Source organism: Thamnophis sirtalis, unplaced genomic scaffold (assembly GCF_051295495.1).
Source record: "Thamnophis sirtalis isolate CommonGarterSnake01/CBP01778 unplaced genomic scaffold, rThaSir2_p1.2 scaffold_7, whole genome shotgun sequence".
Taxonomy (NCBI): Eukaryota; Metazoa; Chordata; class Lepidosauria; order Squamata; family Natricidae; genus Thamnophis; species Thamnophis sirtalis.
Window position 1 is genome coordinate 52,532,493 of NW_028261387.1, and position 23,895 is coordinate 52,556,387.

General features: G+C 40.5%; 1 protein-coding gene across 1 annotated transcript in view; it reads right to left on the bottom strand.

Moving 5' to 3' along the window:
• DSTYK (dual serine/threonine and tyrosine protein kinase) overlaps positions 1–23,330 on the bottom strand; it is a 47,532-nt gene extending 24,202 nt beyond the window's left edge. The window contains exons 1-2 of the mRNA XM_087720059.1: positions 22,308–23,330; positions 9,071–9,459 (exon numbers count right to left, since the gene is read on the bottom strand). Coding sequence (XP_087576185.1) covers positions 9,071–9,459; positions 22,308–22,587 — 669 coding nt within the window. The 5' untranslated portion in view covers positions 22,588–23,330. The remainder of the gene's footprint in view (positions 1–9,070; positions 9,460–22,307) is intronic.
• Between the last annotated feature and the right edge of the window lie 565 nt (positions 23,331–23,895).

Consider the following 23,895-nt stretch of genomic DNA (forward strand, 5'->3'; position numbering starts at 1 on the left):
TCAGAGGATGAGGATTTGACCCCTGCTCCTTCTGCCTTATTGGGTCTATGTAAGCATGCCTTATTTCGTTCCCTCTTGTTTAAAGCCAAGAAATCTCTGGTATTCCGGCCTCTAAACCATCCTCCTCCTCGGAGGCATACAAGTCAGATACCACTGACCCCCTCTTCTCACGCCCTCCCCTGAAACTGTTCCTGCAGGTGATTCAAAATCAGTGGGTTTCTCCAGGGTCAGGGCCCCTTCCTTCCATTCTGGACAAACAGTTGTATAATGTCAGCCCAGAGCTCTCTAAACTTTTGGAGGTTCCTTCCATTGATCTGCCAGTGGTTTCCTTGTCATCACCTAACGTGGCCACCACTGCTCCAGAGGATGCTCTCCACCCTGAGGACAAATGTTTTGAGCAGTCACTGGTAAAGGGCCATCAGTCCGCTGCATGGGCGGTCAAGACAGCCTCTTCTGCTTCATTTTTCAACATGGCCGCTCTTTATTGGCACAGCAGATGCAGGACAGGATCCCTCCTGCAGATTCCCAAACACACCAGGATATCAACATGCTCAAAGCGGCAATGGAGTATGCGGAAGATGCCTCTCTGGATGCGGCATGTTTCTCTCCCAGGTCCATGGCTTCTAACATCAGCACAAGGCATCTTCTTTGGCTGAAGCAGTGGCAAGAGCAAAGTGGCGCTTGGCGTCCACACCATTCTCACCCGGCCTGCTCTTTGGTCCTCCTCTGGAGCCTCTCTTGGTAGAGTCCAAAGACAAGCACAAGGTGCTTCCTTCTGCAAACCGCAAGTCTGACCCTAAACCCTCTTCTTTCTTCCAGGCGGTACACCACAGTGCGAATGCCCGCCAAGTGGCATCGTAAATGTGGTTAGTAGAGCTTCTGCGTGATGCTTGAATGGTAGCAATGACGGTGCGGGAGATGTTATCGGCTGTTAAGGCTTGTCGCTCAATCGCCATGTGGTTAATAGTAGCCACTGGGGGTCGGAATGACAAACTGACCCTTGGTGTAGAGACAGGAGAGACTGTGGAATGTGCCATGGAGTGAAGATTGAGTCACTAGTTCAGCATACCAAGGCCGACGTGGCCAATTCGGCGCTAGCAACAATAGTTCTGCCTCCTGCTCCAACATTTTCTGAATTACTCTCTGAATGAGGGGAAGGGGCGGAAATGCGTACAAGAGACCTTTGAGTCAATGGCACCTGAGGGTGTCTACTCCTTCTGCCATGGGACCCATGAACCGCAAGTAATACCTGGGTACCTGGTTGTTGTCTGCCGTCGCAAACAGGTCTAGGACTGGGAGACCAAATCGTAGTGTCAGTCGATGCAAGAGGTTTGGATGGACGCTCCACTCCGCCTGATCTATACTGGTCCTGCTCAGCCAGTCTGCCTGGACGTTGGAGGCTCCTGAGATGTGCTCTGTCCTGAGAGATGACAGGTGAGATTCTGCCCACCGGTACAACAGATTGGATTCCTGGCATCAGAGGCCAGGAACATGTTCCCCCTGCCTGTTTATGTGTGCCTTGGTCATGGTATTGTCTGTTAGGACTTATATGTAACTATGTTGAACCCTATGAACCCTATGTTGAAATTGTCTGAGGGCAAAGCGAACTGCCCATAACTCTAGCCAATTTACACTGCTTTGGCTCTCTTCGAAGGACCACTGACCCTGAGCCACTAAGTCCTGCATGTGTCCCCCATCCCATCAGACTTGCATCCATCTTAAGTATGAGACGGTCCGGATCCCTGAACAAGGTCCCTTGCGAAATTGCCGGGGACTGCCACCATTTGAGGGACTGTAAGACCTGACTGGGAATGGAAACAGAGAGGGGAGCAGCTCCTTTTGATGCGGAAGCATGAACCATTGAAGAGTCCTCCTGTGGAACCTGGCCCATGGGGCAACCCCGAAGCAAGACACTATCTTGCCCAAAACTTGGGAGAGAAGAAGGGATGCCTTGCGTAGTCACAGCACCTTCCTGACAATTTCCCTCAGACTGAGAATGCAGTCGTTGGACAGAAACACCCTCCCACCATGGTGTCTATCAAGACCCCGAGATGAAGAATGCAAGTGCCGGGAACAAGGTGACTCTTCTTGAGATTCACTCCAAACCTGTGATTCCTCAGGGTGTGAATGGTGAGAGTGAGATCTCTTTCTGCTTGAGTCAGAGACCTGGACAACAAGAGGATGTCATCCAGGTAACAGAGAATCCAAACTGGAGATGACCTGATGTAGGTGGCTAGAGCAGTCAGCATCTTTGTGAATACCCTGGGGGCCGAGGATAGTCCGAACGGAAGAGCTCGGTACTGGAAGTGCCTCCCCCCATAAGAGAAATGGAGATATTTTCGGTGGTCTATGAAGATGGGAATATGAAGGTAAGCTTCGGTCAAGTCTACTGACGTGAGGAAGTTGCCTTTCCTGACTCCCTGCAGGATGATGTGCAGAGAATGCATTTTGAACTGCCGGTAGACAATATGGCGGTTCAACTATTTTAGATCCAAAATTGCCTCCATCCCCCAGAATTCTTCAGTACCACAAACAGGCTGGAATAAAAACCCTGCCCTTCCTGATGGGGAGGAACCTGTTGGATGGCCCGGATCTCCAGCAGGTACTGAATGGCCTGTTCCATCAGCACCCTCTTGCAAGGACACCGAGAGACCAGACATGGTGTGAAGTGTTCCTGGAGGATGGAGAGGAATTCCAGCATGAGGCAAAATTTGAATGTTTTGAGTACCCAATTGTCTGTTGTAGTCTCTTCCCAGCTGTGGGCAAAGAACGCCAGGTGGCCTCCGATCGGAAGAGAGTCCAGATAGTTATTTTTGTCATGAAAATTGGTGGTTGCTTCCTCCACAGTAAGACTTCTTGGGGGGTAAATGCTGTGCGTTTCTGTTAGATTTGTCCTGGTGAGATCCTTGTTTGGGAGTGTAGGACTGACACTGTGGACGGGAGAATGACGTTCTCCCCCCATCCCCCGGCCAAAAGGGCGACCTCCTGTAGTAAGGAGCAGGACAACTGTCCTATTTTTTATTTATGGATGAAAGGACCTTGGGCTTGTCTTTAGATTCCATGAGGTACGGATCCAAGAGGGTACCAAATAATTGGGTGCCACTGAAGGGGGAGGCTGCCAGGTGCCACTTGGTACGGATATCCGCCTGCCATGGCTTGGGCCAAAGCAGACATCTGGCCGTGACACAAAGGGGTCATGGCTTTGGAAGCAAACCTGGCAGCATTGAGAAAAGAATCAGCCTCAAATTCAACGGCTGCCCTAATCTTGTCGAAGTCCCTATGTGATTTAGTGTCAGTAGGAGAAATGTGCTCCTGCAGCTGTTCAATCCAAACTAGGGCTGCTCTAGAGAAAAAGGAAGTGGCAGTGGAGGCAGGAAGATCTTGGGAACAGGAATCACCTCCTTTTCCACAGTAGGTTCGGTGAATGGGGTACTGAAATCCTCAGTTATAGCCGGTTCTGCTGGTTTTTCTTGTGGAGTGGAAACTGAAGCAGAAGATGGTAAGTTAGCAGCTTTAATGGCCTTAAGCAGTAGGGACTTAGAACACTCGGTTTTAAATAATCCGGCAAAGGCCGGGGCATCTGGGGTGACCACCTCGATGTCAGACAGATCTGAATCCCGCAGGTTATCTAGTTCACCACCAACCGAGGCCTGAGAAGTAGAAGCAGAGGGATCAGGTTGTTGAGCAGCTGCAGCTATGCTTGCGGCTATGTGATGGAGCAGGTTGGGGGCGCTGCTGTAGGCCAGCACCATGACCTGTTTGATGATTTCAGCAATGATGGTTGCCATATCTGCAGGAGAGGTGTATATGGCTTGGGGAACCCCTGAACCATACGCAATAGGGAGGAAAGCCCGCTCAAAGGTGTGCTCCCTATTGAGAGGGACATCAAAGAAATTGCCTCTGTTGTCAGGTTCTACAGAGGAGGAGGACTCAGAAGAAGACAATTCCCCATCTGAATCTGCCAATGAAGGGCAAGGGCCCATGGGTGGCAAGACAGGTGGATCTGGGGAGACAACTTGGTGACCCTCGGGAGGAGGGCTGGGCAGTTAGAATTTGTTGTTTTGGGGCCCTCTGAAATTCTTTCTCAAGAGCCTTCTGCCTTTGTTCTTCTGCCCTGGTAGTGGCTTTAGAGACCTTGGGGTTCACCTCTAAGGAAGAAGCCTCTTTGGCCTGCCTCTTCCTACTGTTCTTCACCCCCGATGGCCCTGCCTCCTCTAATCCTTTATCTGCAGACACAGCTTGATCAGCCATCTCCTCCAACATAAATCAAGCCACAATAAAGATAGGCAACAGTCTCATCCGTTTGATGGCCAGACGCTCCTGATCCGGTCCACCTGGAATGATCCTGGGTCGCTGGGCACCTGTAACAGCTGCTGCAGAGTTCGCGCCTTTTTTAAAGTGTCCAAAATGGCTGACATTTTTTCTTCCGAGGCTTTTCCAAGCCTCAAAATGGCCACCGCTATCTTCGTGGGCTTTCCAACCCGCAAAATGGCCACCGACACTCAAAGTGGCCAGGTGCTCCACAGAATGGCCACCGACTTCACCTGGAACAGCTGCACACGAAAGGGCTGGTCGTGTGTCTTTCGAGTGGCCAGATTCCAGGAGCGCCTTGGGGAAACAGCTACGGAGCCGTAGTTTGTGAGCTGGCCGATCTGACTGCAAGGCAGGCTTCCTGAGCTAACTCGTGGCTGCAGGCAGTCAGAACGGTTGAAGAGAGGCAGCCTGAAAGCAGTTTTGAATTTCCCTCCAATTTATCAGAAGAAAAAAATGATTTAGAAAGCCAATTTAAAGGGAAAAAAATTGTAAAAAATCGCCAATTAATGCTATAAAGCTAAAATTAGGAGGAGAGATCAATTATCACTGCTAGTCCTGGTTTGCAAACATGAATAGCAGAATTGTAATATATTCTGGCAAACATTCCCTGAACTGATATAATTTGCTTGATTTTTCACAGAAACAATTTATTACACATTTTAATCATATTTTCAGCAGAATCAGAACCATGCCAAATATTATATTACATTAAATCACAATTCCACCCTCCTCCAATGCAAATGTGTTGTGAAAAATGAAGTAAAGAGCCAGGTTTAAAAGAATTTCAGGCATCAAAAGTATTGTTTTGGTTGATTCAGATTCATACTACTCTTAAAACATTATATAAGCTAAGAACTGGTAATATAAAAAAGATCAAAGTAAATTTAAGAAAGAAGGTGTTTTGTCTTTGAACAAGCATCAAACAAATATTCATGCTGTCTGAGACACAGTTTTTCAAACATTTTTACTGTTCCACCCTGAACAATCCAAAGTGGAGCATAACATGCATGATAACATATAAAGCCACTTCAATACATCACTAGGTTTTCCAAAATTCCTGCAACTCTCAAAACAAACTGTTAATTGCCGTTTGCCTGACTGTCATGAGACTTCAGAGCATAGAATACAAAAACTGATGTTGCTAGGCAAAAGTGAAAGTTAAGATAAAGATTCATGTGCAAATCAACATTTGCTATGAAAGATGACTCACATCGATCACAGTAAACAAAGTCAATGAAGTGGAAAGAATTAGATATCTCAATATGACAACTAATCATATTTGATGAACACAAGCTAAAGTGAGTATTCTTGCTATCTCTTATCAGTAGTTTTCTTTTAGCATTTGCCTCTTCTCACACAGGATAACAGAACTGCTAAGTATAATGCTAATATTCCACGGAGGAACCTATTTCTGCAACTGGATTTAATGTCTGGAAATTAAACTTATACAGCTTAAAACATTCTCAATCAAATTAACTTTACAAAAAAATGTAAGTGATGAGTTAACAACTTCAGGAGATTCACTCATTGACTCAGCCGAATAACATAATTTAGTGGAAAAGAATTATCCTAATTGAATTAAATAGATGTTAGAACTATAAATAAAGGAATTGGATAGCAAGTACCATCTTAAAATAATATTTTTCTTTTAAAAGAGGGAACATTGTTAACACAATTAATACATTTTAATCATTAGCTGAAACCCTGTTCACATCCTTTTTTTTAATAGCCAGTTTTGCTTTTTGGTATGCAGTCTTTTTAAAAAATATATCCATAATAAGATAAAAAGCAAATACAATTACCTACAAATAAGAATCAGCAATATGTGTAGGTAACAGGAAAAGAGAAACTTATATTTTATACGTTCCATCCTGAGAGAACCCACTGGTGTTCTGCCACAATGTGTCAGAACTGACCAGTACTTTTCTCACTTTATTAGATAGTGCTGCATATGGCTAATAACCCTATCATTACTTATTCTAAAATAGGTAAATATAGTGGGATAGCAATAAAAAGAGAGTACAAAAGATTATATGGGAAGTACAACACAGCATTATGACAGGAAGGGCATGAGTAAGCTGGAAATGAGCATGTCACTAAGAAATATAGGATAAGAAAAAGCAAGCAAGCATATAGATAGTCCTCTATCTACAACCATAACTGAGCCCAACATTTCTGTTGCTAAGCAAGGCAGAGTGAGTTTTGCCCCATTTTATGATCTTTTTTGCCACACTTGTTAAGCAAATAGTTGCAGTTGTTAAGTGAATCTGACTTCCCCAATTGACTTTGCTTGTTGGAAGCCAGCTGGGGAAGTTACAAATGGTATTCAAATGACTCCAGGACATATACATACCAGTTGCCAAGTGTCTGAATTTTGGTCACATGATCATCAGGATGCTACAACAGTCGTAGGTATAAAAAGCAGTCATAAATCAGTGCTGCTGTTACTTCATATGGTCCTAAACAAATGGCTGTAAATTGAGCACTACCTGTATGTTAAGGTGGATAGTTTTGAATTATGGAATGTTTGTGTGAATATGGAGTTGTAGTTTGATTGAAATAGTATGAGAAACATTATAAATTCAGGTGTTGTTAGTGGGACTGAGAACTGTAAAAAAAAAACTTTTACATGAATAGAAAACTGCTTCAAAGCATGGATTCCTGTTGCACCAGGACATACTGCAAAAATATAATATACATCTTCAATCAGGAAGATCAGAAAACTACATATTATAGCATTGGCTAATGAAACAATTTAAAGAAAGAGAAAGAGCCAGACCACAAAATAGTATTTACTATAAACCTATAATAATATATCACACCTGCCTGCAGAGAAAGATTTCCATATAAAATAAAACTTTAAGTTTTGAATAAAAGTAGCAGCAAAGTAGAAATTGCACACTAGCTACAGACAGTGAAAAGTTTTAATAAAAAGTAATGTACAATTTTTTCGGGCACAGATAAAGGAAAACAAATTTGCAATAAATTTGAACACTTTATTGGAAAGCAAGATAGGATCAAACTACATTCTTACATACTATGAAAAGAGTTTAAAAAATTCAGTATTACTGCTTGGAAATTTATGAATTTTGCAAAAATCTCCTTAATTACAGAAGAATATTTTTTTAAAGATTTGAATAATATAAGTAGCACTATGTATTTAATTTTATCAGAATTCAAATAGTAATTTAATTGATTAAAATCCAATTTGAATTCAACCCTCATTTTTCCCCCAGTTACAGCATAGTAAACATCTTTTCTACTGTTCTATTTTTCTACTTTAAGGGCATTTTGCCCTAAAAATGTGAAGTACAACTTCTAGAATTTATAGCCTTGTGGGAATTAAAGTCTAATGCAGTTGGAAGAAAAGGCTAGAACACTTATCGGTCAGTTAAGCAGTCCCAATCTACTTTTCCACAACTTTTCCCCCCCATCCTCTCAACTTACAATATATGATTATATAAATGCTCAACTAACGGGTTAAGAACAATGTAATTCAGAACCTTCTTGCATCTGATCTCAATTTGCATACAAGGAACTAATAACTTTAAGAATTTACTTTAAAAAAAGAAAAGGCTAGCAACATATTTTTTACAATGTTTGAATGAAAAATAATGATTTAATCAGAGCTACATAAGGCATAAAAACCACATAGTAAGTTGAATTAGATTAACAGTATCTCTAACAGTTGGAAACCAAAACAATTTTATTCAAGCCAAACATTTTTAAATCTGGTTAAATAAATCTGTATTTTACAAGTACATCTTCTATTCCTTGTCTTTTCTCTGATAGAAGTCCATGTTAAAATGACAAACCTGGACCTAGCTATTTCTACCTACTTAATTTAATTGATATTTCAATTAATTTCTTTTATTTAAAATTCCATAAATGGAAAATCTAACAATGGTGCTTTTGCGGGAGATGGTTGAATTTAAAAAAAAAAAACTCTCACTTTACTATTCCTTATGATGCAAATACTGAATTTGTCCTAACTATATATCCTGAATCTAACAAAGGTATATTTTTCACTGATTCACGAAATTCACAAAACACCTTTGAGTTGTGTTCCATAAATTAAGTTACATAAATGAAACTAGACTGGCATATTTAGCTGAAGTGCATGACATCAAAAGCAATGATTCTCTGCCCTCACATTCCAATTCATTCCATATTATCAACATTCCAATGTGAAGATATAGTAAAAAAATAGACTTGCAGGCAAACTTTCTAAGGCTAGTAGTAATACAACACGATTCTCATGTAAAAGATAGGCAGTCCAAATAAAAAGAAACTGTACTTAATATTAACTAAAATGCACTAATATTCAATTAAGGGATACAATATTTAAGTACAATAAAGGATAAGGAAAGGAACACTTAAATTTTATAAATGTAAATTCATAATCTTAATTAGGGTTAAGCCGAGGGTTGGCCAAGTATGCCAATCAGGGGAAGATCTAAATGTTTCCTTTCGAACCAAAGTTTCTTTACTTCAAACTGCATCCTCCATATTTCACACTCTATAGAAACAGTAGTTTTAAATTCAGAGACAAATGATGAAATTAAACTTAGGGATGAATTCAAACTCTTATATTTTTAAAGTTGTTGTTTGTTCTAGCTGTAGAATCTCTTCATCTATGTTCAAAATAAAAAAAATGTAACATTAATGAAAAGGCTTCATGGCAAAACTACTTTCTTATATAAACCTGTTTAAACATGAAATGGTGTGTACAAAGATATTTGTTCTTATTTCGTACCTGTAATAAAGTATGATTCAGTGTAACCTCCAACTCTGCAATCTGATGTGCCAGATCCTCATCGTCATCATGGATTTCTAAGTCCTCCTCAGGTATTGTTTCCCAACTACTTTGATGAGCTGCCAAATTATGCACCAATTCATACTGTCCTGGTAGAGCTAAACTGATCCGTGTCTGTCTTCCGTGTGTGAAACGAATTCGACGCCTCTTACAATGATCCTCACTGCTAATTTTGGTGGTAGGTAGCAGTCTCTTTCCCAAGAGCATGTTGAGTAATTGGCATTTGGCATTACAGTTTTGTCCGAAGATTAATAAGCATGGGTGACATCTTACTGTCAGCTGGAGGTATTCCTCCTCATGTCGAGGAAAGGCAATTGAACTTAGCTGTCCTAAAAAAAAAAGCATATAAATCTTATTAGGAATTTTATCCTGCAAGGTTGGCACAAATTTCCCCAAGATTAACCTTCCCATTCAAGTGCCTCCTATATGTGTTGGGACTGCAATTCCCAGAATTAACTAGCAAGCGCAGCCCTGCACCTTATATTCCCAATGTATCTGGAAGATGTCCATAATGGTGCCACATTATCCTAGCCACATCAATTCTAAAGTAAGAATAAGACATTCTTGTGACATTTCAAGGGTTTTTTAATTTTTAATTAAAGTGTAAGCATTCATGGATCACTGTCAACTTTATTCTAGCCCTAAGAGGACTGGATATGGCTTAGAAGCTCCCACATATCCAGTCTCTTCTTCCTTCCCAATGCCAGCAAATACACATTTTAAGTAAAGAGGAGGAGAAAAAGTAGCAATCCAGAATCTTGTGCTTTTAATTTATATAATGGCAGGAAATCGAATAATCATCTTGTCCACAGGCCCCTTCAAGTTTTAATACAATACTAAAACTTGAATTTATCTTAATATTTTCAGTTGAGGAGAGGCAGCAGCAGCAAGGCTCCATCCATAATGATACTGTCCCCCCTGCTCCCTTTCTATTCCCAGAAGCTGTTATTTCCAAGGTTGCTGGTCCATCTACTCCATTGTGCCCAGGCTGCCTGCCTCCATGTCCTATTAAATTATAGCCTGAGAGGACTTTGCAGAACAATAAAGCTTCAAGCCATTCTATCTAAAGACAGTTAATCTGAAAAAGTAAGGAGTCATGTGTTCAATAATTTCTTTATCCCAAAATGTTTATGTTCCACCACATTATCATAATACATAGGCTACTAATAAATTCAGAAATACAAATCCTATCAATGATTATGAACTTTACACAGGATATAAAATGTAAACAAGCTAAAACAAGAGTTATTTTGCTTGAACACTCCTATATTCACACCATAATTGTGCAGCTTATTTCCTCCTTCATAAGATATCCCACCGTTTCCAAGATAAAATTATCCTTTACCCCAAAATCTAAGCAAGGGCAGACTTTTTTAAAGAGTTGGACAGGAATTAATTACATCGGTGAGGAAGGCCATAGCAAGTTACTTCTTTATGGCTACCAAAAGAACTACAGCGCCCTGTAGTTAACAGCAGTCAAGCTGAAGCAAAGTGAGTCTTTAACATTAAAAACATTAGACAAAATTAAACACAGCTTAAAAGGTTTGCCATATGTCTTCAACGCAGATATATTAAGTGCAATTCTATGTATTAATGAGCCTCAGTGGTACAGTGGTTAGAGTGCAGTACTGCAGGCTACTTCTATGCTTAGTTCCACTAACTTAGCATAGAAAAGCCGGCATATTAATGTTTACATTTGTCATTGAAGCATAGTACTTTCAGTTATGTAAAAATGTAATTATATAGAAAACAGAACTATTTCTATATGCTATTTATCAAATATAAATGCTAAAATGCAATTGTATTTTGTTTGCAGATTAATGCAATAGAAAGCACATAAAAGCAGAAAGTGTTCTGCTGAAATTAAAATGGGGCTGCTATAACACCCATAGTAAAAGGAGAAAGCTCTTTTCTGCAAAACCTGAAAACCAACATTCAAATTGAACATGGAAGGTATGTTGAAATGTAACTTTAAGCCCACTGTATGCTGAACAGGTTTGTGAGCATTGTTTCCCCTAGGGAGTGCATCTCTAAAACCACAGGTAGTACACTTTGTTGACTTAATTTCTTTCACCACTCTAAGATTGTTTGTTGACCAAGTGTCCAAGTGTTGCCAACTTCTATTGTTTTGGTAATAAAGTAGCATTTCAAATATTTTCTGAAGCCAAAAATGTAACTGCAGAAAGAAGATTTTCTTATTTTTAACTAATGTGGGACATGATACCAAGTGTTATTGTCCCTAGGCCCAGAAATTTGAAAATCATGATTATACAACTGAAACTGAATTAATCAATGAAGATCAAATTAGTAGGTTCCTTTAAAAACAACATACATTTTTGCTTCAAAAGTCATGACATTTTTAAAAAATCATGCTAAAAGTTTTTGAAAAAGAACTATGCAATGATTTTCTTTTATTGAGGCTTGACTTTCGGAGACCAAACCCCCACTGTAGGGAGGAGGAGCCGACCAGGTGGTTCCGCCCCAGGCGACTTATGGACCCTTTGGGGTTCCAGACAGAGCTTGGGGTCATTCCTGATACTCTCGCCCGCAGTCCGGTGGAGACCCTGGTTGCTGCCTGGAACTTGGCAGCGACGGAGTCTCTTAACCGGATTGCACCTCTACGGCCGCTCCGAGGCAGTGGATCCCGGAGGGCTCCTTGGTTTACTGAGGAACTCCGGGAGATGAAGCGCCGAAGGAGACGCCTAGAGCACTTATGGAGGTCCAGTAAATCCGAATCGAGCCAAGCACTTTTAACAACCTGCACCAGAGAGTACATTCGAGCAATCAGGACGTCTAAGAGAACACATATTGCCTCTCTGGTTGCGTCCGCTGAGTCGCGCCCAGCCGCCCTGTTTAGGATAACCCGTTCCCTCCTAAACAGGAGGGATACGGGCGATCCGCTGCAGGGCAGGGCTGAGGATTACGTCCAATTCCTCGCGGACAAGGTTGCTCGGTTCCGGGCGGACCTGGACTCCAATTCTGCAGAACCAGCTGAGGCACTAAGGGATAATCTGGTAAGCCATCGCTGGATTGATTTTCAAGCTGTTACCCCTGAGGACGTGGACAAGGCAATGAGAGCTGTAGGTGCCTCCACATGTGCGCTGGACCCGTGCCCCTCCTGGCTGGTTGTAAACAGCAGAGAGGTGACACAAGGCTGGATCCAGGCGGTTGTTAGCACCTCCCTACGGGAGGGAGTCTTTCCCCCCGCTTTAAAGGCGGTGGTGGTGAGACCCCTCCTGAAGAAACCATCCTTGGATCCAGCCGTTTTAAACAACTATCATCCAGTCTCCAACCTCCCCTTTGTGGGGAAGGTTGTTAAGAAGGTGGTGGCCTTTCAGCTCCAGCGGTCCTTGGAGGAAGCCAGTTATCTCGATCCATTCCAGTCAGGCTTCAGACCTGGCTACAGCACAGAAACCGCTTTGGTCGCATTGACCGATGATCTCTGGAGAGCCAGGGATGGAGGCCATGCCTCCATCCTGGTGCTCCTTGACCTCTCGGCGGCTTTCGATACCATCGACCATGGTATCCTTCTGCGACGACTGCGGGAGGTGGGGGTGGGAGGCACTGTCCTACGGTGGTTCTCCTCTTACCTCTCGGACAGGTCGCAGTCGGTGTTAGTCGGAGGGCAGAGATTGACCCCTAGGCCCCTAACGTATGGGGTGCCGCAGGGTTCGGTCCTGTCTCCCCTTCTTTTCAATATCTACATGAAACCGCTGGGGGAGATCATCCGACGGCACGGGATAAAATACCACCAGTATGCGGACGATACACAGTTGTATCTGTCCGCCCCGTGCCAACTCAACGAAGTGATGGATGTGATGAGCCAGGGTCTTGAGGCTGTTAGAGACTGGATGGGGGCTAACAAGCTTGTGCTCAATCCAGAAAAGACCGAGTGGCTGCTGTGCTTCCCTCCCACGAATTGGCCAAGTGTTCCATCTCTCAGGCTGGGGGGTCAAATTGTACGCCCCTCAGATAGGGTTCGCAACTTGGGAGTCCTCCTGGATCCACAGCTGACTTTCGAGCATCATTTGTCAGCTGTGACCAGGGGGGGATTTGCCCAGGTTCGCCTGGTGCACCAGTTGCGTCCCTACCTGAACCGGGAGGCCCTCACAACAGTCACTCGTGCCCTTGTGACCTCTAGGCTGGAGTACTGCAATGTGCTCTACATGGGGCTGCCCTTGAAATGTATTCGGCGACTTCAGCTGGTCCAGAATGCGGCCGCGCGAGTGATCGTGGGTGCGCCTTGTTTCACCCACGTAACACCTATCCTCCGCGAGCTGCACTGGCTACCTGTTGATCTCCGGGTGCGATTCAAGGTGCTACTTGTCACCTACAAAGCCCTCCATGGTATTGGATCTGGGTACTTGAGAGACCGCCTACTGCCAATTACCTCCACTAGACCGATAAGATCGCATAGATTAGGCCTCCTCCGAATTCCATCAGCCAGCCAGTGTAGACTGGCAACTACCCAGAGGAGAGCCTTCTCGGTGGCTGCTCCGACCCTCTGGAACGAACTCCCCGTGGAAATTCGGACCCTCACCACCCTCCAGTCCTTCCGCGCCGCCCTTAAAATCTGGCTGTCCCGGCTGGCCTGGGGTTAACGATTCTAACCCCACTCGAATTGTATGACTGTTGTGTTCTTAAATGATGTAGTGTCTCCATGTTGTAAATTGTTTGTCCTTCCCCCCCCCTTTTGAACTGTGAGCTGCCCTGAGTCCCCCCAGGGAAAAGGGCGGCATACAAATAAACTGAAAATGATTTTTAAAAAATGATAAATGATATTTATTAAAATCCATTGTAATCAGATTGTTTTTAAGATTAATGTGACTGTTCCTTTCCTAATACAAATATGGGTTGTCCTTCAGTTTTGAGATTGGAATTGTTGTTGCTAAGTGATCATCCCAGCAGTCCTAGTGCCCTTGTAACTCCAAGATATGTGAGTCATTAAGCAGGAAGTGGTGGGAATCTCAGGAAAAGAACATGGGGGTGTACTATGGAGAGTTGGGGAAAGCCTTGGAGGAGGGGGCTGGCGTAGGCTGTGTGTGTTGGGAGAGGCTGAGGGAAGCTTAGGAAGTCTAGTGAAGGCCGTATGTGAATGCAAGAAATCCAAGGATGGTGCCATAGGATATGAGCACAAGAAGGCTGTAGGCAGGATGATCCAGTGGGGCATGAGCTTAGGAATACAGGAGGGGGACTGACCTCCCAAAGAGACTTGCAACCTTCCCTGCTGGCTTCCTCATTGGTTTTTCTCTTGAGAAGCCAGGAGAGAAGACCACAAATAGTGATCATGTAACTGCAGGACATTGCAACCATCATAAGTGCCAAATATCCTAATCATGATCATGTGACTGCAGAGGCACTGTGGCTGCTAGAACTTTGAGGACCAGCTGTAAGTACCATAGGAGCCAGCTTAGTCTATGGTTAAGGCACCAGGCTAGAAAGCTAGACCTGCCTTAACCATGAAAGCCAGTTGGTGACGTTGGGCCTCTCGCTGTCTCTCAGCCAAACTCATCTTACAGGGTGATTGTTGTAGAGAAAATAGGAGGAGAAAGGTGTGTTGGATATGTTTCCCACCTGGAGTTATTTGTAAAATAAAGATAGATAAATGAATGGATGGGTGGATGGACGGACGGACAGGACAGGACAGGCAGAAATGCTTCCCCTGTCCAGTCGTATCAGACTCTAGGGGACGGTGCTCATCTTTGTTTTTTCGCACAAGGAGTCAACATTGGCTGAGGATATTTCCATGGTCATATGCCCAGCATGACTATACGCCAAGGCACATGGAACACTGTTACAATCTCACCAAAGTGGTAGCTATTTATCTATTTGCATTTGCATGCTTTCGAACTGCTTGGGGTATGGCGTATGTATACACCCACACATACATACAAACATACATATTACAGGATCACTGTAAGTGCACATTACATATTATTCAGCACCACTGCAACTTCAAATTATCACTGAACAAGTGGTCAGTAAGCAAGGACTACCTGCATACTGGATAAATATTTGGTTCCACCACAAAACCGCGTTCAACTAAAGCGCGCTCGACGAAACCGCGTACCTGACGTCATCACAGTGCAACGAAAAAAGCACGCTGTGAACGCTAAAGCTAAAATTAACCCCTAAACCTAAACCTAACCCCCCTAAACCTAACCCTAACCCTAACCCTTAACCTAACCCTAAACCTAACCCTAACCCTAACCCTTAACCTAACGCTAAACCTAACCCTAACCCTTAACCTAACGCTAAACCTAACCCTAACCCTTAACCTAACCCTAAACCTAACCCTAACCCTAACCCTTAACCTAACCCTAACCCTAACCCTAACCCCAAACCTAACCCTTACCTTAACTTGAATCGGCTTGCTTTCAAAGCGCTTTTTAAAGCGCCCTTTTTTCTCCGCGGTCGCTGTTGTCGCGCTGCTGATGACATCAGCGACGCGCTTTAATCGGGCACACTTTAGTGGACCGCGGTTTTGTCGTGCCACAAAATATTTGACTATCCAATTCTAATCAGAATTCTTACTGTTGAAGCAGCTTGCTATGCCAGTATCATATAACTCAGGAGACAAAGGATTTATGGGTATTGGTTGAAATTGTCATAGTGTGAAGAGACAGCAAAGCAGCAAGAAGCAATCCAGTAATTAAATTTGCCTGCATAGTACTGGGCAACCATCTTTCCTTTGAATAGATTTGTAAAGGGAGAGAGATAGCACTGTCTCTAAGTCTCTAAATAGGTCTCTAGGCAGGTGGTTCACTGCAATTAATTAATACCCTTCATGAATATTTTAACTTCCTATCACATATCTGTTGCCTCATGCAGAAGGCTATTAAGGTATATGCAGAAAATACTTCACAGTACAATCAATATGTTTGCAAATATAATTGCTTTTCTTTTTCACTTGCATTCTAGCAGGTTAAAGAGGTACAAAATAACTGAATTGAAGAGCTATCAATCCTGAAACCAGGAAAAGAATTTTTGATGTATAAAAATGAATAATTAGTAATAATTAGACTAAATCAATTTGAAGGTGAAATCATTTAATACCTTAAGACAATACATTTAAAACTTTCAACTATCTAGAAATGTTGCTAATTGTGTTTCTCCTAAGAACAAGCTTATACTTTTTATAAATGTTTTTATCAGTATGTTTTGATAATTATACATATATAATAATTGTTTGAATGGGTCCCTTATTTAAAATAGTTATACATTAGTTCGTAGACAATAACATGGTGTTTTCAATATTTTTTTAATTACAATACCAATAAACTCTATCCAACTGAGCCAATGGTCAGTAAGTATGAATGTTGCTATATAAAAGAATTTGAGGGCTCTGGATTGGCTATCCTTGCTTTAAGGATAAAGATCACAGGCAGGCATTTAAACTATACTTCTTTGTAAAGCTCAGCATGATTAAACAAGAATCTGAAATTCACAACTAATGGAAATGACTAAGTTTATTTGAAGCCCTTTAAATTTGTTTCAAATCCATATTAACTGTGCATCAAATCTCCAATTAGACACCATCCAGCTAACCAAAAATATTGCTTGAACAAACCTATTACTAAAGAAACTGATTTCTGGTTGTTAAATAAACTGTTCAGCCCACTAAAATTAATTGTGACAATGGTTGTACAAGATTTTTATTCAAAATATTTAGTTGCAAATTTCGTCTCCATCCCCAATTGCATCAGTATATTTACCAATAAGCTTGGTGGCTTTGAGCCAATTACTCTTTCAACCCAACCCAACCCAACCCACTCCATTTCACTATTTCTGTTTGTATTGTGAGGAAAATAGGAAGCAAGATTATTATATATGCCACCTTGAGTGAAAGGTGGTATATAAATCTGATGATGATGATGATGAAAAAAGTATAGGGAAAGCTATCTTCAATTTATAATTTTCCAATTTTTGGTACATTTATGAAAATATATGAATCAAAGCAATGTCAATTTAATGGAGGTTGAAAGGGGATAAAATTATTTAGAATAAAAACTGGAAAATCAGGTAAGGAAATGCAGAAAACATAAAAACTAACATTATTTTTAATGCTAGTTAAAAATAACTAACCTCCCTCTCTTCTTGTCCTAATCTCCCTCTGTTCATAAATGTAATTTTCACCAAAGAAGCATTTTGTAAAGTTTAGTTTGAACTTTACTGTTTTTGCTCAGTTATATCAGTTTCTATTTCAAATGGAGATTCCAAGTGTGATATTACCTGTTTTTTCTTCTTCAAATAGCTTGGTGTACCATGGATCTCATATATTGGTGCACCATGGGTCTCATATATTAAACAGGTCCACATATTGATAACCAGGAAGGATGCTGAGCCTAGCCTCCAAAATAGCATCTCCAGAAATCTGTGTGGCTCTCACCATAAAGGTATTCTGTTTTAAAGGTTCCAGGCTCTAGAATGGGGCATCTATTGAATCTCTGTGAAGTATGATTTTTGAAGTTCTTGAAATGTATGTCTGGATATGTATTATTGTTTATTATTGGGTTTCATACTTTCTTATGTAAACTATTGTCAGCCTTCAGAGGCAGACCACACAGGAAACACAATCAGATGAGCTAATACTACTTTATTGTAAGGCTACATTAACAGAATTTTGCAAGTCTGAAAGTACAACTCTCCTGCCACTCCTTTATAGCCTGAGAAATTGGGTGTTGGGAAGGGGGATCCTTCTGAGCCTCTTTTTCTTTCCATTATGCAGCTGCAGGCTTTAGGCTCTTTTATGCAAACATTATCCTAGGCATCATCTCTTCTTGCCATCTCCCAAGATCATTTCCACATACCATTACATTATCCCGGAGTCATTCCACAATCAGGTGCCCATAAAAGCAATACATAAATCAACAAAATCAATATTAAATACATTTAAAGCTACTGGAATAGTTTTTATAGTTTGAGTTATTCAAAAGCAATGTTAAATTTGGCAAGATTTTGTTTTACTGTTCCAGGTAAGGATCTGAAAGTTTATGTTCTTCTGAAGAAAAACCGAATAATTAAAAAAACAACCCTTCTTAATTTCATTACTTATTGTTGATGTAATTCTGAAATAATAAATTGTATTATTTTTTCCAGCAGTCTATTTGAAACTTTTCAGCATTAAAAGGATTTGGTGCACTAACAATTAAAATATGAAAGGATGAACAGGCAAGTCTTAAAATTAATAAGCAGAAAGCAAAGTTTTTAATACAAATATATAAAAATACAACTTCAAAAAGAATTTATGAATAAAATTGTTTTCAAGGTCAAAAAGAAGGTAAAATATTTGGGTATCACTATGACAAATATGACTTTATGTTATTTCAAAATAATTAAGACAGAATATAGTTAAGAAAATGTTAAAGTGGGACAAAGTTATTGGGCAAAATTTCTGTGATTAAGATGAATGCTTTGCCTAGAATGGATACAACAAAGCTAAGGTTAATATAGATTTTGAAAATAATTATCTCAGCTGTGCCATTCTGAAAATAAGTACAAACCTAGATGGTACCAGAAAATACCTTTATCAGTACAAGAATCATTTATGGATGAAAACTTAAAATGATTTAAATTTATAAAACTAATCATATTAGAATTTTTTTTCAAAGGGAATGTAAAGTAATATTGAGAAGATCTAATAACAAAAGGATATATTAGGATTAATGGACAGAAAGCTGGAAAAAAGTCATAGAGCTTTATTTATATATAATATCTTAGCAGAAATATTATTATATGCTCAAAAATGGAACTAACTTCCCTGATTAAAGAAAAGGCAATATAGGGAAAGTTTAGTGCTGAATAGAAATCCCTTTAAGACTTTTTGCATTAAAAAATGAACTTATGATTTGTGGCTTTGATGATTAGGAAAAAACTAGATAATAGAAAAAAGAAAGCTTTTGTTTGTATAGCATAGGGTAAGGGATAACTTTTTAATTATATTGGCTGCAAATAAAATTAGAAATTTCTTTCCATTTCTTTTTATATTTTCTTTTTTGCACTTTTATCCTTTTCTTTCTTTCCTTATTTCTTTACTTGATTTTTGTTAGGTTTCATTTCCTTTTTAAAATGTTTAATATAAAATTATATTAAAAACAATGTAATGCTTAATATACTAAATCAAATATATCTATTGTTAATTTCTTTGCCTGCAACTATGACTTTCTTACTACATGGTTTAATTTCAAAACATGTAGATGATTTATAAACATCATAAACATATTTTACTCTGTATTCATGCCAAATATTGTACTACATGAAGCTGTTCTCAATCAATCCATGGGTATTGCACCCTTTTCTTCCTTTTGCATGTGACAAGCCAATATATTTTCCAATATACCTATTATTACCATTGAGGATTTCATAGCATGCAATGAAGGGCCCAAGCTAGCTCAAAATTCAATTACAGGTCAATATCAAATCTGTGCTGCTTACTAAAGGACAACCCCCACCCTAGTTGATCAATTTAGGCAAGCTATCAAGTCATTCTTTACAATATTTATTAAGGACACAAAGGATTGGAATATGAAATGCAGGTAAACCATAGGAAATTACTATAATTTTGAACCTGCTAAAAAAAAGCTGTGGAACTTCAGAAATAAATATTTATATTATTCAATATTTTCCATTAAAATTACAATATGTTCTACAGAAACCATCCTAAAACCTAGGCCTGTAATTTCTTTTAAGGCGCTGAGAACTACACTTGCAATCAACTAAATATATATTGTAAAATGTTTTGTTACTATTTTAGCATACTGACTATATTAGTCTAATAAGGTTTTGATGGAAAAGAAAACTTGGGATATTTTTAAGTTAGGAAACGTCTAATTAAAAAGCCCATTGTTTTTAATAGATTTGTTTTTAGAAAGATACTAAAGAGTTTTTCCCCACAATGGCAGAGAGGCCTAGCATGAAATATTAGGCCACATTCCTATTTAAATACAATATAACTTGAATAAAAAATAGCTGGAGTTAATTGTACAAAAGACAGAAATGAATAAAATTTAACTTGTGATTTGTTTCATCATTTCACTGAAAAAAACCCACAAATGAACCATTAATGGTGAACTGTGCAGGAGAAAGTGAAATTAACTTAAATTACCTTTTACAGAAATATTTCATTGATCTCCAGAGTAACAAATTTTGAAATAAACTTTTTTTCATGTGGTAATATCAGGTTCATAGTTGCTTATTCTCTGGCTCCATGCACTCGCAATCATAACAAAAAGATGAACTAAAACTATACCATACTTTAGATCTGAAGGTAAAGTCTTTCAGAAGGTGGAGGCAGGAATATAGATTTGGAACCATTTACACCGAATGCACCTTTTCCTATGATCATATTGCACAAGTTGTGCATGGTCCTAGTATGAACCAGAGTTTATTCAAATGCTGCAAATACACAAGAAGCATCTCATCTTGGAAGCAGTATTGCATGTATAAATTTGCCCAAGTCTTTGGATCCCAACAGTATTAAAGCACTTTTACTTCCATTTCTATTTCAGTATTATATCAGTTATCAAACATAATTTGGTAACTAAAGTATGCAGAGTATACAGTTTGTTTCTATATATGTTTACGCCATCTATTTCCTATGGGACAAGGGAAGCAGGAGAGTAATGTCTAAATTAACTGTTTAAATTATTAATAGTTTAATTTATTAAACAGTTAATAAATTATTAACTGTCACATTTTCCCATAATGGATGTCTGCACACCAAGGAAATTAAACCTGCTTCAATAATTTCTTCAGATTTTCTTCTGATTTTCCTAGTATATGAATTTTGGTCTAATCCAGGAGGCATGAGCCACAGAAGTCTCTAAATCAGGGGTGTCGAAGTTCCCAGACTTATGTTTTGCTGGAGTAGAGAAAGATGGTTTACACAAAGTTTGATCAAAGACATTATTGAAAACATATCTATAATCCAGCACTGATGAAGTTACCTAGTTTGGGTAATGAAACGTCTGCAAGAAAACGAGCAGGTTTCAGAGAGCACTAAGGACCCCTCATTTCAACCGGGAGTTACAAATATTCTCCTTTATTAATCCAAGATATAAAGGAAGGACTTGCACAAAGAATCAGGAACCAGGTGAAATCTACAAGCTAAAACACAAAAATTTAAAATATAGAGGTGTTTTAAAAAAAAAAAAAAAGTCTGGTCTATTCAGAATCACCCTGCTCACAGTAATAACTAGCCACGGACCAACACCAGAAGCTCTCCTGTCAGGTCAGATGCCCTAACACAGAACTGCAAAATAAACAATTTCGGCCAACCTGCCTTCCATTGAGAAACTCTGCACAAGTCAAAAAAGAGTGCCATGAAAATATTTACAGACCCCTCGCATCCTGGATATAATTTGTTTTCTACCCTCAAAATGACGGTATAGGGCATTGCACACCAGAACAACTAGACACAAGAACAGGTTTTTCCCCAAATGCCATCAATCAGCTAAACAAATAATTCCCTCACCACTGTCAAACTATTCACTAAGGCTTCATTACTATTACTGTTAGTCATCTCATCATTCCTATCACCCATCTCCTACCACTTATGACTGCAAGACTGTAACTTTGTTGCTTGTTTCCTTAGGATTTATATTGATATTGTTTCCTGATAGTTTATTTGTACCCTCTGACTATCATTAAGTGTTCTACCTTATGATTCTCCTTGAATGTATTTTATTCTCCTTATGTGCACTGAGAGCATATGCACCAAAGACAAATTCCTTGTGTGTCCAATCACACTTGGCCAATAAAGAATTCTATTTGTGCATCTATAGCAGGCCTTCCGTTCAGGCTTCCTTAAGCACAGAGTTGTCCAACGTGCTTCCCTGCTGCTTTCCAGGCACCTCCGAAAACCCTCGTCAGTTTCCATCAACTCGGGCGGCTGCCTTCACGTCTCCCACCTGCCTTTTCTCTAAACCGCTGCCCCAATCTCGGCTTTTCTCAAAGCCGCCCAGCCGAGCCCACCCATCACCCCGTCCCATATATGGGATTTCCGTAAAGCGCGGGCACTTTTCCGCTTCAGTGAAGGCCAGCAAAAGCCACGGCTGTCTGGGTTTCTTTTCCAGACGCCCAGCCTAAAGGGGTGCCGGGAACACAGACACCCTGCCCCCCCATCGTCCGAGAGCAGGTCTTTCTCCATGCCGCCGTCCGTTACGCCCCTCACACCTACCAGTCTGCAGGGAGGCACCCCCACCAGCAGGGGCGCTATCAACGGCCGAAGGGGCGGGGTGTTGTTCAGGCGGCTCCTCCCCGGGAGGCCCAGCATTAGCAACGGGGAAAACAGTGGGGCCTTGGAAGTATTTGATGTCGCGGAAGAACTTCTTCGTTTCGCGCAAGTTGTGCTGCAATCGCGTTAGGTGCCGGTTGTAGTGGCCGAACGTGCGGCATAGCTCGCGGTTTAATCCTCCGCCGGAGCCGCGGACGGTGGGGCCTCCGCATCCCTCCGACATTTCTTCCGCCGGGGCTTCAACTCCAGAGTCCTCTTCCCACCAGGGGAATGGGGAGTCGTACGATGCCAGGCTGTCGCTGCCGCCTTTCCCCCAGCCTTAACCTCCAGCTCCCCTGTCAGCAGCGATGCATCAAGTCGCACTGCGCAAGGAACGGAACCTTTATCCGGGCGCTCTGCCGGGGAGAGGGAGGTGGCCAGGGGCGGACTCCATACGGATATTTTGGTCGCCTTGAACTATGGGGGATGTAGTCGTATTTGAGAGAACTTCCTTATTATAGGAGTTCCTTTCTTTATAAGAGGCCTCTGAAAACAGGCGCTTTTCCCGAACTGTATCATGGCTTTTGTAGTTTTCAAGCTAAACACAGATGTTTTCCGTTCTCTTCCAGGGCTAACTTGCTGAAATTAAGTAGCGGATTATGAGAGGCTTTAGACTAGGTAAGAATGGGAAAATAGAAGGGGAAAGCAATGAATGGGAACTTTAAAAGAATATAAAACCTCCAAGTGTAAGAGTATGATCGGTAGGAGGTTATGAAGTTGACTCTCTTTTGTGAATATTATTTCAAATTTCTTTCCTTGGAAAATAAAAAAAATGGCTCATTCTCTGAATCGAATTAAGGATGAAGCAATGGTAACCTGTATTGTTGCCAATAATATAACATACATGCGTTCAGGTAGTCACAAGAATCAAGTTTGGAAGAGATGTTAGTGTAGCTAAATGAAATGATCGATGGGTGAATTTTCAACATGATTTAAACTTTTCTCCAATTGCAAAGACTAGGCATACATAGTAATCCTTATCAATGCATTCTTTAATTACATGAGTAATTGAAGCCAATATATCATCATACAGAAATCAAATAAATAAACCATAGCAAGCTATACTATTTTGCTGAACAAATGCATATCCTATAATATTTTGGAAGATCATTCCTCTAAAGCTTAGTAAGCCTTTAAGGAATAGTATCAAGTGAGAGGCAGATTAAGAGAAAACTTTGGTTCTTTTTGCATTCATTTGTCTAAATATAGAAATGACAGCTTAGGAGAGTAAGTGGAGTGACTGAAGAAAATTAACACATCATTCAACCTATCTTTTAATAGAAAATTAATATTAGGAGAAGAGGAATAGTGGTTGCACAACAAAGTTGTAAACAATAATAAAGGCAAATTAAAAATCAAATAAATAGTACGAGATATATTACTGTTTCTTACATTTGAATTACATTGTCTCCTCAAAGCTGTCTAGGCTTAGATTACCTCCAAAGTAGTACTCTTTTTTTAAAGCTGTTATGCAAGTAGTTATTTTGAGTAG